This window comes from Mastigoproctus giganteus, chromosome 4, assembly GCF_048544385.1.
Source record: "Mastigoproctus giganteus isolate SK-2022 chromosome 4, ASM4854438v1, whole genome shotgun sequence".
Classification (NCBI taxonomy): Eukaryota; Metazoa; Arthropoda; class Arachnida; order Uropygi; family Thelyphonidae; genus Mastigoproctus; species Mastigoproctus giganteus.
Genome location: NC_143578.1, coordinates 138,241,174 through 138,257,527, shown reverse-complemented (window position 1 = coordinate 138,257,527; position 16,354 = coordinate 138,241,174). Strand labels below are relative to the sequence as shown.

The 16,354-nt window shown below is 37.9% G+C and overlaps 1 protein-coding gene across 3 annotated transcripts in view; it reads left to right on the top strand.

Moving 5' to 3' along the window:
• The window catches only part of LOC150087090 (nuclear factor 1 A-type-like), a 384,875-nt gene that overhangs the window by 343,646 nt on the left and 24,875 nt on the right, over positions 1-16,354 (top strand). For all 3 annotated transcript variants that reach the window (XM_090371811.1, XM_090371808.1, XM_090371809.1), the window contains one exon: positions 8,521-8,645. In XM_090371811.1, the coding sequence (XP_090227937.1) occupies positions 8,521-8,645 (125 nt within the window). The remainder of the gene's footprint in view (positions 1-8,520; positions 8,646-16,354) is intronic.

The following is a 16,354-nucleotide window of genomic DNA, read 5'->3' as shown; positions in this document are numbered from 1 at the left end:
TCTAGAAACACAACTATCGTGCTATACGAGGACTGACTGTACTAGAGAAAAGAATATCCTAGACCTCATTATCACCACCAATGAATCAGATGACATAACAGGACTGACACTAGAGGAACCAGTAGCAGGAAGTGATCACAGAGTTCTGCAGTGGATGATGATGAGAGAGGTAGCAGCAGTAAAAGGCAAAGCAATGGGTTTTAATTTCAGAAAAGGAAATTACGATGCCTTCGGGTACTACATGGCCTCTATTAGCTTGGGTAGATATCGCACAGAGAATGAATACATTTGAACTGTGGTATGCTTTTAAAACATTAATCACAGACGCCTTGAATGTGTATATACCATTAAAAAAATGCTCCACGAGGAGGGTTCCAAGTTGGATGAACAGTGAAGTTGCCACATTACTTGAGCAGAAAAAGGTGGCATAGAAAGCTTACAGAGCAATAAAAAGTACTGAAGCCTATAACAGCTACAAGATGATCTGTAATAGAGCTACAGAAAAGGTTCGACAGGCAAAGTCAGTTTATGAGAAATCACTAGCAAACAGAGCAAAGGGGGGGGGGGGAATAAGGAATTCTTCACATATATAAAAGTCAAGAAGAGCAGGACAAACCAGATCGGACCTTTACGTAAGAGAAAGGGGATAGTACTAAATACACCAGCTGCCATTGCAGATGAACTCAACAGTTATTTTGCATCGATATTTACAAATGACAAACCTTTTGTGGAAATGGGAAATTGTGGGAGCGAAGTTGAAAAATATGTAATTAATGATACTGAAATTTCGCAAGATTATATAATGAAAAATCTTTCGAGCCTACAGGCCAGTAAGACTCCTGGACTTGATGGAATGTACCCTATAATCTTAAGGGAGACGAAAAGTGAGAGCATTGAACCATTGAAGCTAATTATCCGAGCATCACTAGACTCTGGAGAGATTCCCTTGGATTGGAAAAGTGCAGATGTATCCCCCATACATAAAGGTGGCTCTAAGAGTGAAGTTTTTTTTTTTTGTTTTTTTTTATGTAAACCCCAATCGTGAGAGGTATTAGAACCTATAGTACTTAGTACCGTGCTTGGGTTGGAGATTGAGAAGATGAAAGAAGATATTTGTTGACATTGGACTTGAACTTCTGTAGACTGTAATTTTCAGGAAATATGTATGAAGGAAGGTTGTTCCAGAAAATGGCAGTTGAATGAATAAATGAGGAAAATGAAAAGTTGGTTCTGTGAATTTGATGTTGGACAGTAAATGGATGTTGGCGGCACATGTTCGGACTGTTTTGAAAGAGAGAGTTGGAATTATAGAAGCCAATTCAGAAGAAAAGTGCCCGTGGAAGTACCTGTAGAAGAGGCATGCAGCAGAAACAGTACGTCTATGAGACAGTGAGTAGAAAGACTCTGTTAGAGATGAATCATTAATTAAACTAACTGTCCTCTTCTGAATGGAATCAAGAAGCCTGAGAGAGGTTTTGGGGGCACCACCCCAGATGCGGGAACAATATTCCATGGCAAAGGCAGATTTGCGATTTATACAGAGTGAGCAGCTGTTTGGAAGAAAAGTTAACGCCGAGAGCAAAAGAGAAAACCAAGTTTTTTAGATGCAGAGGAAGCAATATTTGTAATGTGCTTGTGCCAAGAGAGATTAGAAGTCAGGGTAATCCCCAAAAGAGATATATCATTTTGACTAGAAATCAGAGTGTCAGTAAAGAAAAGCATAGGAGCAGAAGAATCCTTTTTGCGAGATATAAGACAAGACTGAGTTTTAAAAAGGTTGAAATCAACTAAGTTGTCTTTGCCCCACTGGAGAATTACCTGAAGATTGGCATTTAAGGAATTGGTAGCAGATTTTCGAGAAGTTGAAGCTGATTGAGCAGGACAAGGTTTCTCAAAATGGAAAGTGGAATGTGATGTGCTATCATCGGCAAAACTATGGATAGGATTTCCAGTCAATGGAAGAAGGTCATTGATAGACAAGAGGATAAGATTGGGAGAAAGAACTGAACCTTGCTGGACACCGGCATTAGTGGAGAAGTTAGAAGACAGAGCGATCTACCATCACCCTCAGTGAGCGATCAGAGAGAAAACTGGATAACCAATTACTAAAAACAGTTGGCAAACCATAAGATGAAAGCTTGTTTAGAAGACCTTTATGCCAAACATGATCAAAAGCCTTTGAAATGTCAAGAGCAGCTACTTGTGTTTCACCGAAACTTTCCATTGAATTATTCCATAAATGAGTAACATAAGCCAGAATATCACCAGTGGATCGACAATGATGTAATCCATACTGGCAATCGTTGATCAGACGGAAGGTTTCTAGGTAGTTTAAGAGTTGGCAGTTAATTGATTTCTCCATTACTTTAGAAAGAGTAGAAGTAATTGCAATGGGAGGGATTTGTTACCCTTTTTAGGAACTCGCTGGATATGAGCAAATTTCCAAGCAGAAGGAAAAACACCTTTGAAATAAGAAAGTGAAAAAAGTTGGCAAAGAATAGGAGTAAGTTCAGGAGCACAGGTTTTGAGAACAAGTGGAGAAATACCATCAGGATCTGGATCTTTCTTAGCATCAAGATTCTTCAAAATCTTTCTGGCATCCTTTTGATGTAAGACCACAGGGAGCATTGAATGGAGCGTGTTGGGAATGGTGGGAGGTGTTTTATCAAGATCATTAATACACGAGTTGGAAGAAAAATGGGATGCTAGCAGGTCAGCTTTATCCGTGGCTGATGTGACAACAGAACCATCTGGTTTGGACAGAGGTGGGAGCAGAGATGGGCAAAAGTTGTGGCCAATAGCTTTGGCAAGAGACCAGAATCCTCGGCTACCATTAGAGCAAAAAGCAAGTTTTCTACTCTTAGCCTGTTCAAACTCTAGTTTGGAGTGATTCATAACTGCTTTACAATTGTTGCGAGCTTTGGTGTAGGCCGAAAATGAAACTGGAGAATTAGAAATAAGCCAATTACGATATGCAACATTCTTCTCTTGAACAGCCTTAGCACATTTATTGGAAAACCAAGGTTTATTTAAAGGATGAGATTTTAAAGTGGAGTGTGGGATAAAGGATTCCATTCCTGAAAGAATAATTTCACTGACACGATCAGAGCAAACGTTGACATCAGAAGTTTTGAAACAGTAATCCGACCAAGGAAAAGAAGAAAAGAAATCTTGCAGGTCATCCCATTTTGCATTCTTGTAATGCCAAACAACACGAGGTTGGGAATAGCCATGAGATAAAGGTTCCATTGGAGAGGAGACAGTCATCAAGTTCTGATCTCAAGTGACTAAAGGACCTCTCACATCGGCCGTGTACTTAGAAGGGTTGTTTGTGAGAAAAAGATCAAGCATATTGGCTGTATGATTAGGATTGTCCAATATTCTTGTAGGTAAATGAACAATCTGTGCAAGGTCATTAGTAATTGCAAAAGCTTGAGCATCTCGACCAGCTGGGTCGGGGTGACTAGTAAACGGAAGCCAGCTGGAGTTGTAAACATTAAAATCACCAAGGAAAATTACCTCACTGTTAGGAAATTTGGATTGGAGAAAGTCAAGTTGCAAAGAGAGGAAGTCAAAGAGCTCCAAGTGATTAGTGGAGTTGGGAGAACAGTAGAGACAACAGATGAATTTGACACAATGAGGTAGAGAGATTTTAAGCCAGAGAAGATCAAAGAGAGGAGATTCCAAATTGGCAAGTCTCTGACAGGAAATATCAGAATGGACATATGCACAAGTACCACCTTTGAGGCGAAAGGAATCATACAGCTAATAATTTGGGCATCCGAGATGAGCAGTAGTTAAATCAACCGATAACTGAGATTCTGTCAGAAAAAGTACATGGGGTTTGGCAGACTGCAAGTGGAAATGGACATCGTTGAGATTAGAATTGAGACCACGTATATTTGTGAAATGAATTAGGAAGTGCTTGGGAGGTTTAGATCTTTTCACAGATAAGCTTTCTCTATTAGTTTGACAATTATGGTGTATTCAATAGTAAGAAAAAGTGGGTGGGACATGCTGTATGAAGTAATGAAATTTTTGGATATGGCGTACACACGATAAGAATATACCCAGATCCTTGACATAACGTGACCTCGACAATGCTCCCCGCATACACACTACTCGGACTCCCTCCAGTCACCATCTGGCAGAGTAGAGGTAACAAGATTATACACTAGCTGATCTCAAAGCCGCCTAGAGAGTTATCAATAGGTTCGGTCCAGTGTACTAACTAGCAACCGGCCTGCGAACACCGTTTTAGAGTTGTACCCTCGAAATGTAAGGAATGTTGGATCTTGCCACGATGTTCATCATAACCTCAAAAGTCATCAATCATACTGCATGAGGGAAGAGATAGGGAAAGGTTGACCAGAACTTAGCTCTAGAGACTAAACATGTGTTCCACCCCTTCAAGCCTCCAATAAGCAAAGTGGTGGTATTTCACTGTTTGTTGGGAGTCATCTACCACCTAGTAGTGCCTAGTAACATAGAGGGGCGGCATTCCTCCATGTGGTGTGGGTGCCACACCTTCGAATATGTGGGTTGCAGAGTTTGGAAACTAGAAACCTTAGAGGAGATTTGATTGAGGTGTTTCTGAGAGGCATCAGTAAAATGAATGAGGACAAAATTTTCAAGATTATAAATGATGCTAGAACTAGGGGACATAAATTCAAGTTACGGGCGGGAAATGTTTAGATTTGACTGCAGGAAGTTTTATTTTAGCCAGCGAGTTATAAATTATTGGAATAAGTTGCCTACATGGGTGGTAGAGGCTGGCAGTTTAGGGAAATTCAAACGTCATCTGGATAGTACCTTCGGGTCAGGGAAGTGCATAGGATGATAGATTTAATTTCCTTTTCTTTTATTAATTATTATTATTATTATTTTTATTTATTATTTTTTTTATATCATTGTTTTATTCAGGTTTCGGGGTTTTTTTTTTTTTTGGCTGGTGCAGCATAAGCCATAGGCTTTCTTGCGCCATGCAGCCATTACTAATACTAACACAGTTAAAGCCATAAACACCTGTGCAGCTCCAGTACTAACATACACATTCGGGGTAATAGATTGGACTAACACCGAGCTAGAAGGTATCATGCGAAAGACAAGGACAATGATGACCAAGAGTCGCCAACACCACCCGAAGTCAGCAGTAGAGAAACTAACAATACCTCGGAATGAGGGAGGAAGTGGCCTGATAGACCTGATAGAGCAACAGAAAACAGCGATAGTTAACCTGAAGGATTACTTCGAGAATAACACAGCACCACTCAACCTAAGTGAGGAACCCCTTTCTGCCCAGACGGTACAAGAAACGAAGTTAGAAAGATGGGCAAAGAAGACACTACAATGACCTCCATCAAGATCACATCGATAACATTGCTTCCAATGCATGGCTCACAAGCGGGTCGCTCTTCCCCAAGACTAAAGGATTCATGCTGGCCATCCAAGACTAGCTAATCAACACCAGAAACTATAGAAAATACATTGCAGAGGAGCCTGGAATGTCAGATGACACAATTCGACAATGCCACCTGCCCTCAGAAATGAATCAATACATCACCGCAGGGTGCAAGGTGATAACCCAGTGTACACTCATTGACACGATCAGGTAGCCAGGATAATACATCAAAAGCTAGTGAGGAAATACCATTTGACCAAAGAAAGTGTACCATACTACAAGTACAAACCCCAGGCAGTACTAGAGACCTGAACCCACAAGCTGTACTGGGACCACGCCATAATAACAGATAAGACCATCCCGCAGAACAGACTGGACATAACCCTTGTGTACAAGAAGGAAAAGGCTGCATGCCTGATTGACATATCGGTGCCCAACACTAGCAATGTCCAGAAAACCCATGAGGAAAAAATTAGGAAGTACACGAACTTGAGACAAGGTCAAGGAGATGTGGCATATGCAAGAAGTATCAATCATGTGTCAACCACCGGTATGGTACCAAAGACTCTACATAGCAGCCTAGCAGCAATAGGTCTCCCAGAGAACACCTACAAGGAACTCCAGAAAGTTTCAATCCTGAACACCTGTAGGATAGTCAGAGATTTCCTCGACCAACAGTAACACCAGACATTACAACCACCCTGTGTACTTGGTAGCAGTACCCGTCACAGAGTGGAATCTCCCAATCAGGGAGAAATAATATAATAATAATAATGCATGCTTCGCATGTGCATCTCACTTCAAACCATTGCATGACTAACGTATCAGAATAATAATTGGACATTTAACACATTCACTGATTTGTTACACAAATATGTGGCAATAGGTTTAATCCACTTGGAAGGGAAACTGCCCTCCTTTTAGAACATTTTCTTCCAGTTTTATAGAAGAAAAACTGGATTTTTTTCAAGAAATCTTTCTCTTAGGCTGACTAATTCAATCACAGTGAGGGAAAATCCCAAAAATGTCTCTGCCCTCTTCAGTCCAGATTGACTCAGTTTCGTGGTTTTCTATCCCATCTCAAAAAATAACCAGAAAAGCCAGCAGCAAAAGTGTTAACCTCAACATTAGCATGCTTGAAACAGAATTCCTGCATTGAATATTTGTGTAGAGCTTTTAAAAATGGATAGTAATATTGCTTCAGGTCAGATTACAGTTTCAGCTCAAAGATCTTTCATCATAATTGATATTTTACCATCTCGAATGCAGACGAATTTGTGCTGCACTGTGTGCACATGGCATAACATGCCATGTGGCATTATTAAAAGAAATAAGCTAAATATTTTCATATGTTAGCCCTTGCATATATTTAAATTTTATAAATTTAAATTTATATTACATATATATAAATTTAAGCATAAGCCATAGGCTTTCTTGCGCCATGCAGCCATTACTAATACTAACACAGTTAAAGCCATAAACACCTGTGCAGCTCCAGTTTTATAGAAGAAAAACTGGATTTTTTTCAAGAAATCTTTCTCTTAGGCTGACTAATTCAATCACAGTGAGGGAAAATCCCAAAAATGTCTCTGCCCTCTTCAGTCCAGATTGACTCAGTTTCGTGGTTTTCTATCCCAGCTCAAAAAATAACCAGAAAAGCCAGCAGCAAAAGTGTTAACCTCAACATTAGCATGCTTGAAACAGAATTCCTGCATTGAATATTTGTGTAGAGCTTTTAAAAATGGATAGTAATATTGCTTCAGGTCAGATTACAGTTTCAGCTCAAAGATCTTTCATCATAATTGATATTTTACCATCTCGAATGCAGACGAATTTGTGCTGCACTGTGTGCACATGGCATAACATGCCATGTGGCATTATTAAAAGAAATAAGCTAAATATTTTCATATGTTAGCCCTTGCATATATTTAAATTTTATAAATTTAAATTTATATTACATATATATAAATTTAAGCATAAGCCATAGGCTTTCTTGCGCCATGCAGCCATTACTAATACTAACACAGTTAAAGCCATAAACACCTGTGCAGCTCCAGTTTTATAGAAGAAAAACTGGATTTTTTTCAAGAAATCTTTCTCTTAGGCTGACTAATTCAATCACAGTGAGGGAAAATCCCAAAAATGTCTCTGCCCTCTTCAGTCCAGATTGACTCAGTTTCGTGGTTTTCTATCCCAGCTCAAAAAATAACCAGAAAAGCCAGCAGCAAAAGTGTTAACCTCAACATTAGCATGCTTGAAACAGAATTCCTGCATTGAATATTTGTGTAGAGCTTTTAAAAATGGATAGTAATATTGCTTCAGGTCAGATTACAGTTTCAGCTCAAAGATCTTTCATCATAATTGATATTTTACCATCTCGAATGCAGACGAATTTGTGCTGCACTGTGTGCACATGGCATAACATGCCATGTGGCATTATTAAAAGAAATAAGCTAAATATTTTCATATGTTAGCCCTTGCATATACATATTACATATATATAAATTTAAGTGACATTTTAAAATTTTTGTGTCTTTTGACTATTTTATATAAGTTTAACTGTGAACCCTATAAAAATAGAACAGCCGGCTCTTGAGTGGCGCAGCAAATGAGGACTGCTACTCTGGCACCCTCTATACTGTTGTACTATGAAAATATTTTTTGCTGTTTTAAAACCATTATTATTACAAATAATCTATAATTTTCTATATCAAAGGGTGTTCTTAAGCTTTTTTTAGTCTCCGTTTTTTTGTGTTTTTCGCAGAAAATTCATATAGATGTATCAAAAACTGTACAGAGCATACTGTTTTCTGTATTTGTAGCATATCTAGTTTGTATCTCCTTTGAATATATAGCTTTTACTGTATACTCTGCTGTATTATAAAAAATATATTTTTTATAACAAAATAAATATATTTTTATTTTTATAAAAAAAAAAAAAAAACAGCCTGAAGTAATTTTAGAAATTAACTGTATTTTTTACATTCATGTCTGTTGCTTATTTATAATAAAGTGAGACTTGCATTTGGTTAAGATGCATCTAATTTCTATGAATATGCAATCAGGGAGCAAATTTTACTAACTAATACTTTTCTTTCCTTTGTTTTATTTTAAAATAGGGGTTACTGTTAACAGCACTTCAGACACACCACCTCCAATACACAGATCAGTTATTAGTCCATTTGCAACACTTACTAGGGCAGAGCATACTTTTGCTCATATTCATCCACAAGCTGCTGCTCAGGTAATTATTGAAATGCTTTAGTTTAATCAATTATTTTAAATAGCTTTTAAAATTAATTATATTTTAATCAGTTTTACTTTGCCAAAGTCATTCTTGAATGTGTTTCTCCATGAGCTTACAAAAACATTGTGTATAGGAAGGACAGTTATTTTTATCTTTTTTTTAGTGAAGACAGTCTCAGGCCAGGCTACAGCAACTAGAGCTTACAATCCCAGGATCCTGGTAATTTTTTTCTGGTATTCAAATACCGGTATTTGAATACCAGAAATTTGATACAAAAATACCGGTTTTTTGGTACTAATTTAAAAAAGAATTGTTTATAATTTAATCACATAAAAGTTATAAAATCACCTTTATGTGATTTTATAACCACCAACCAAAAATTATAAATATTAAAAAAAGTATACTGCAGCAGAATTTGGCAAAAATTGTCATGCAATTAGATTCCAAGACACATTGGAACAGTTTATTGTCCATGCTTGAAAGCTTTTTTGAGTTGATATATTGTGTGCAGAAAGCTTTAATTGATTTAGCTTTAAGTATTTATTTCTGTGAGGATGAATTTAATTTATTATCTGCAGCTACATCTACATTAATGCCTATAAAGTTAGCAGTAGATGTACTATGCAGCAAAGAAGCAAATCTTTTAACTGCAGATGCTGCCATAGAATTTATGCTGAAATGCTTGGAAATCAGAATTCTGAAATAGCTAGAGAATTGGATATAGCATTAAAACTGTATTTCACAGAGGTGTACAATTTTATCACCTTCTTCAGTATTTGCAAAGCGGGACACAATATGATAGCAAATTATTTAGTATTAGTATTGGCCATATGGTGCAAGGAAGCCTAAGGGGAAAATAAAAAGAGTAAAATAATGATAATAATTAAATTAAATTAAATTAATAATTAATGAATAATAATAATAAAATAAATAATTAATGAATAATAAAAGAAAAGCAAATAGACAACCTATGCATTTCCCTCCTCCCATCCAGCTGACCTTTGAATTTCCCAAACCACCCATTTAGGTAACTTATTCCAGTAATTTCTAACTCACTGGCTGAATTAAAACTTCCTGCAATCCAGTCTAAATCTCCTCTAAGGTGTCTAGTTTCCAAGCTGTGCAACCTACATATTCGAAGTCTTTCCTCATATGGTCTCCCCTTTACTGATCTCATCAGCGAGTTATACCCGTCTTTGTACCCTTTCAAGAAGCTTGATGTCTTTTTTAGGTGCGGTCTCCATACTTGAACACAGTATTCCAAATGTGGTCAAACAATAGCCTTATATAATGGGATCATGACGTCCTTATCTCTACTAGCAAATGTTCGATAAATCATTGATAGGACACACTAACGTAGCTACCCTTTTTCGGGCCCGGAGGCAAAGAACATGTTTGGGCCCCTACTTAATTAATGAAAATTGCAAAAACAGGAGACAGCCAAAGACGCTGGGACCCTAAAGGGCCCGGAGGCAATTGCCTTGCATGCCTACATGGTAGCTACGCCAGTGATAGGGCACCATGAAGCATTGCAACTGTCCACAATTCTCGGAGAACTTCATGTCTGACCGTATCGTAACTCCCAAGTCCCGTTCCTCCAATACTGACTTTAGTTCAACTCCGCTAAGTGTATAAGTTATTTTGGGGTTGCTGTTCCCCAGGTATAAGACCTTGCATTTTTGCTGAATTAAAGCATAGCTGCCACTTTTCTGACCATCCCAGAAGTCTATCTAGGTCACTCTGAAGAAGTTCTGCTTGGCAGTGATCATTCACTGATCATCTACTGATCTTTACATCATCTGCAAGTTTAGACATCATGCTCTCTATCCCTTCATAGATGCCATTTAAGATAATCAAAAACAACAGTGGTCCCAATCTGAGGAATAATCATTTATCACAACCCTCTACCTGATGCCCTAAAGCCATCCTCTATCCATCTAAGGATTTTCCCAACTTCTCAAAAGTAACTGCTCATGTGGGACTGAGTCAAATGCTTTGCTGAAATCTAAAAAAACAATGTCGAAATTATTCCCAAAGTCCAGCTCACGGGTGGCCCTGTCAAAATGGCTAACCAGATTTGTTAAACATGATTTTCCCTTTACAAAACCATGCTGTGTATCCTTCAGAATTTCCTTTCTATCTAAATGATCCTGAATTGCACCCTTGATCATTGCCTCCATGATTTTCCCTACTATTGAAGTTAGACTGGCCGGTCTGTAATTTCCCATTAAACTCGTAGAATCGCCTTTATGTTCTGATTTATGCGAATCCAACGGAATTTCTCCGGAGTTCAGTGATGCTCTCATAATTAGCCTTGATAGTTCAGTGTACTCACTTGCCGCCTCCTTTAACATTATAGGGTACATGCCATCAACCACAAGAGCCTTACTTGCCTGTAGGCGCAAAAGTTTTTTCATTAAATAATTATTTGAAATTTAAACATTGTTAATTAACATTTTTTTCAACTTCACTCCCATAATATCTCGCTGACACAAAGAGTTTTTTTTTTTTTTTTTTTTATCTCTAAATATGCAAAGTAACTGTTGAGTTCATCTGCAGCATCAGTTGGGGTATCTAATACTATCCCACACAATTACATATGAGTCCAATCTGATTTTGTCCTCTTCTTTGCATTTATATATGTGAAGAATTCCTTAACTGCAATGCTTTGCTCTCTTCTTTATTCCTTATCCCCACTCTTTGCTCTCACCCAGACTCAGTAAAGATATTATAGTGAAAATTATATTTCGCTTAATAAAACTTCTTTCTCCTTCAGAAAATAATGAACGTAATTCAATCTTGGATGACCAACATGGAACAGAACATCAATGTTCCACAAATTCTTTCCAAAATAAGAAATTGCTAGACTCCGATGAGATTTTAAAAGATAAATTTCAGTCGGCAATTAATGAAATACTTTTAACTATTTCTGCTAAAAAGGTTCAAAGCCTAGAAAATATGGACTGAGATCGTCTACAATTATCATTATCCAGCATAGAATCTGAAAGCCGTTTTCTGCCGCTAATCAAATATGTAGCAAAATTACATCCATTTTCATATTGTTGATTGCTTATGTTTCTTAAGAGCTCACTTTATTTGGACAGACAGTGTGGATGCTTACACATAACTAAACTTTGCAGTAACAATATGTATTTTTTAGTTTTAGAATAACCGTATTTTTAATAATTTTTTTTTTCAGAATATTTATTATTGCAATAAAAGTTTATTTCAAACATGAATTCAAGTAATTACAGTACTTGTTTTTTCCTTACTTTATTTCACCTAATTGTTATCAAAATTTATTGAGAAAAATGTTTGTTTTTGAAATACTGCTATTAATACCGGTTTCATAAAATAAAAATACCAAAATACCAGTATTAAGATTTTGACCTGTATTGTAAGCCCTAATAAGCAACACTGCTGTGTGTATGTGGAGGTACTGTACCCAGCAAAGCCAATCAGTGCAGTGGCACCTTCTCAACGTAATGTAGTATTGGGTTTGTTGTCCATGTTGAGAATGTGCCACTCACCGGTTTTCATCCTTGCCCTTTGGAGACTGGCTGCCTGCTGTTGTCATTCTCAATACTCAGCACTGATGAAACATACCACCCTGTGTTCCATGGTGATGGGATCAGCAAAAAAAGAATAAAAAAACTCTAATGGCCTTAGTTATTTGGTAGGTTTCCTTCATTCCTGCTAACTCTCAATCTTAGTCCTGTTTACTCAAGACCAGGAAGGGCAGGCAAATCAATAAGGAGAACCTATACAGACAAGCAAAATAGGCCTGTAGATCAGAATGCCTTTTAATTGGGGAACTTTAACCTTCCTGATATTGACTGGAAATTTGGGTTGCTCACTTACACAATAGTAGAATTTTTCTGGATTTATTGGATGTTTTGACTGTTTGGGTGACTGTTTTCTACAGCATCATGTTAGCAAGGTAACAAGAGGAAGGAGTACTCTTGATCTGGCAGTTATCAGTGACTCTTCATGCATTAAGAATATCCAGATAAAGGAACCACTAGGTGGCAGTGATCATAATATACTGTATTGGGATATATTAAAGACATAACTACTGTAAAGAGTATGGGGGAAGTGTTTTGCTTTCATATAGGAAACTACAATGGTCTCAAGCAGTTTTTAAATTATGTTCAGTGGAACCAGCTGATGATGTTACCACCAAACAAATTCTGAATGGGAGAGGCATTCAGGAAAATAATCATAGAGGCTACTAAGCCTTTTATAGCAAAGCAAATATTGTTCAAAGTTTAGATTTAATGGGTGTCAGATGAATTGATGAGAGAAGTGGTGGAGAAAATAGCGTGAGAACATTATAAATTTGCAGACAACATAGAAACCTAGATTAAGTACAAACTTATCTTCAGTCAGGTCATAAGCATGTCAGGGAAGCTAAGACAGATAATGAGAAGTCCTTTGCTGGGATAGCAAAGAAAAGTAACAAAGTATTCTTTGCTTATATTAATACTAGAAGGAAAGGGATGAACAACATTGGCCCACTAGATATGAATGATATGGCTGTTGCTCATCCTGTTCGGATTGCTGATAAATTAAATAAATATTTAGTTTATCAAAGTAGTGGGAGTGCTGTGGCCTGGGAGAAAACTGAGGGGGGGAGGTGTCCTCTAAGTCACAGCCTTTTGAAATGTACTGCTTGTTTGATGATTATGGGCTTTCAGGAACAGGACATGATATTGCCAATGGGTATGTCTTTGTATGTGCTTGATGTAAAGAGTGTGAGGATATTAGGTGCCGACTCAGAGCTATTATGGGCCTTTATGAGAGCTTGAAGAACATGGTGGATGCCCTCGAAGGATTTAAATTGGGAGCCCATTAGGCTCTCAGTTGGCCACATAAATGCCAGAGCTTGCTCTCGATCATCAGGCAACACAGCAGCAATCCCCCAAGGCAGAATACACAGGAGCTAGTTGTCGGTGGCTATCGTCAGGGAATCAGGAAATATATTGTGCAAAAAAGGATAGGTGGATTAGCACCAGGGTATGTCTGCCAAAGGCAAAAATAGATTACATTGTAGATGCCGATTCCATTTTCATGTAGAGGCTTTCGTCATAATCTTCACAATCACCTGGTCTGTAGATTACTCCTACTCGCATTATACCTTTGTTTCCAACTATCTCACACCATACAGATTCTATACTAGCATGTGAGACGTCTGAATCTGGGATAACTATCGTCGCACTCAGGCTGCTTCTGATAAGAAGCATTACCCCACCACCCCTTCTATCTACCCTATCCTTCCTAAATACATTATATAAGCCATACTGAAACTCATCATCCCCAATTTCCGGGTGGCACCACGTCTCCGAAAGACCTATTATGTCCGTGTTACTTGTTTTAACCAGCAGTTCGAATTCGCTCATTTTATTGACGACACTTCTAACATTACTGTATAAACTTGACTTACTGTTCTTGTATATTTAACAACCCTAACACAACCCTTGAAGATTTTTAGTCTCTCTTCCCTGATATTAGCTACCCGCTCACTTAAAAAATTTCTGTCCCCAGAACATCTAGATAATATGTCCAGTTGGGGTAACAGATAAGAACTCTTGAGGTATGTGCAAGAGTTACTTTGACCAATATTATCAGATAAACGTGTATCAGTATTACCCACATCCCCCCCCCTAACTAGCAGTTTCCCTGAACCTTTAAGGTGTGCTCTATAATACTGGCAAAAACTTTTGCACCACCTTTGTTTAAGTGTATCCCGTCTCTACAAAACAAATTCCTTCTACCTACAAGTATGGGCCAAGCTGATAGAAATTTCCCCCCTGAAGCCTTGCAGAGTCCTTCAAGTCTTGAGTTAATCCACAAGGCTTTTAACATATAATCCCTCCTATCGTGTCTGGGCAGAATTGCAGACTCATAGACATTGTGGCCTAGCTCGCGCCATTTCCTCAGCATGGTCCTTTATTTTTCCAACAAATCGTCAGATCGTGTATGTTTAATATCATTAATCCCCACATGAATAATAATATTCTCTTTACCCCCCTTAAAATCTGACAATCTGTTGGTGACATCATTAATAGTTGCCCCGGCAGACATACCCTGGTTCTACTCCACCTATCCTTATTACAAAAAATATTACCCGTTTCCCTGACAATGGAGTCTCCTAAAAAAAACAATGTCCTTTTTAACCAGAGTAGTTTGCACTTGGTTTTTCTGTTTTGAGGCCTGAATCAGGTGTGCATCACTTGGTAGATTGCTGGAGTCTTTTCATACCAACTAAGAAATACTGTTCAATATTTAGGCCCCAGTGGATGTCAGATGGACTAATAAGACTCGTGGCAGAGAAGAAAAATGCATGAAATGCATATAAATTATCAGGTGACACAGAAGTCTAAAACTCTAGAAGGAAGGGGATGAATCAGATTCGTCCACTTGATATCAATGGTTCGGCTGTTGATGATCCTCCTCAGATAGCTGAGAAACTGAATCAGTATTTTGCATCTACATTCAGACATGAGGAATTCTGTAGAGAAGTGGAGGCCAGAAGTTTATCAAATTCTAATAGGAAGCTAAATTATTTTGTAATAACTGAGAGCAAAGTGGAGGAGAAATTCTGAAAAAGGCCTCTAAGGTTGGGCAAATTCATATTTTAGCATTAAGTCAGCTCATACACCAACCATAAGAATAAGTGTTTACTGTAACTAAAATATTTACAAATTAAAATAAAATAAATATTTACAAAAACTGCTATTATATTAAATTAAATTATATACATGGGAAAACATTAAAACTGTGATAAAATCCTTAAGATAAAATACACTAAAATAAACTGGATTAAAATTGATAAAAACGATAAAAAATCTCTGGAGCTTTCGGAAGCATCAGCTTCTTTCCTCAGCAGTAACAAAACTTTCTGTAGCACGTCCATATATAACAGGCTCATGGTACTTATACACGTGGTGCAGTCGGCGCATGGTCTGAACTGGAAGCGGAAATAGCTCGGGAATGTGTTAAGCAAAACCGTTCATCTGTACTTAGGATGATAGTTTCAAACAGATGATGCATACGCATACCTCTGTCCCTATTCATAATATTGTGGTCAGATGAACAGATTCGTAGGCTCTCGAGCCATTTACAGTTCTAGAACCCATGCACTCGATCCACAATAACCGCATCCTCTGGGGAGATTTGATGCTGCTTCTCCCAAAAATGTTCGGCCACAGCAGGCTTATTGTAATCAGCGGTTTTTATAGCGTTTGCATGCTCCCCAGACGATCCTTGAGCCGTCGTTTTGTCTTGCCCACATAACATTCCCCACAATCCGGGCATTTTATCCTGCATTTTATTTTATCCAGCATTTTATCCCATTTTATACTACTCCACTACTCAGGTCCTTTGCTATTGGGTCTTTTACCTGAGACAAAACTGTGTGCAACCTCCGCCCGGGAAGCTTCACACAGCGTGTTTTATGACGCCGCAAAACATGATTTCTTTTGATGTGGTGTCACTATTCACATGCATTCCAATTAAACATGGAATATATTGTGTTAGAAAATCTTGAGTAATGATGTCTCTTTGGGTAATAGATCACTTTTAAATGTAGAGGATATTTGTTCTGGTGTGGAACTTTGCTAGCCAACACCACTATGGTGTACCAAGGTGTTATATACAAACAGGTTCACGGTACAGCCATGGGATCTCCTATTAGCGCCATCGTG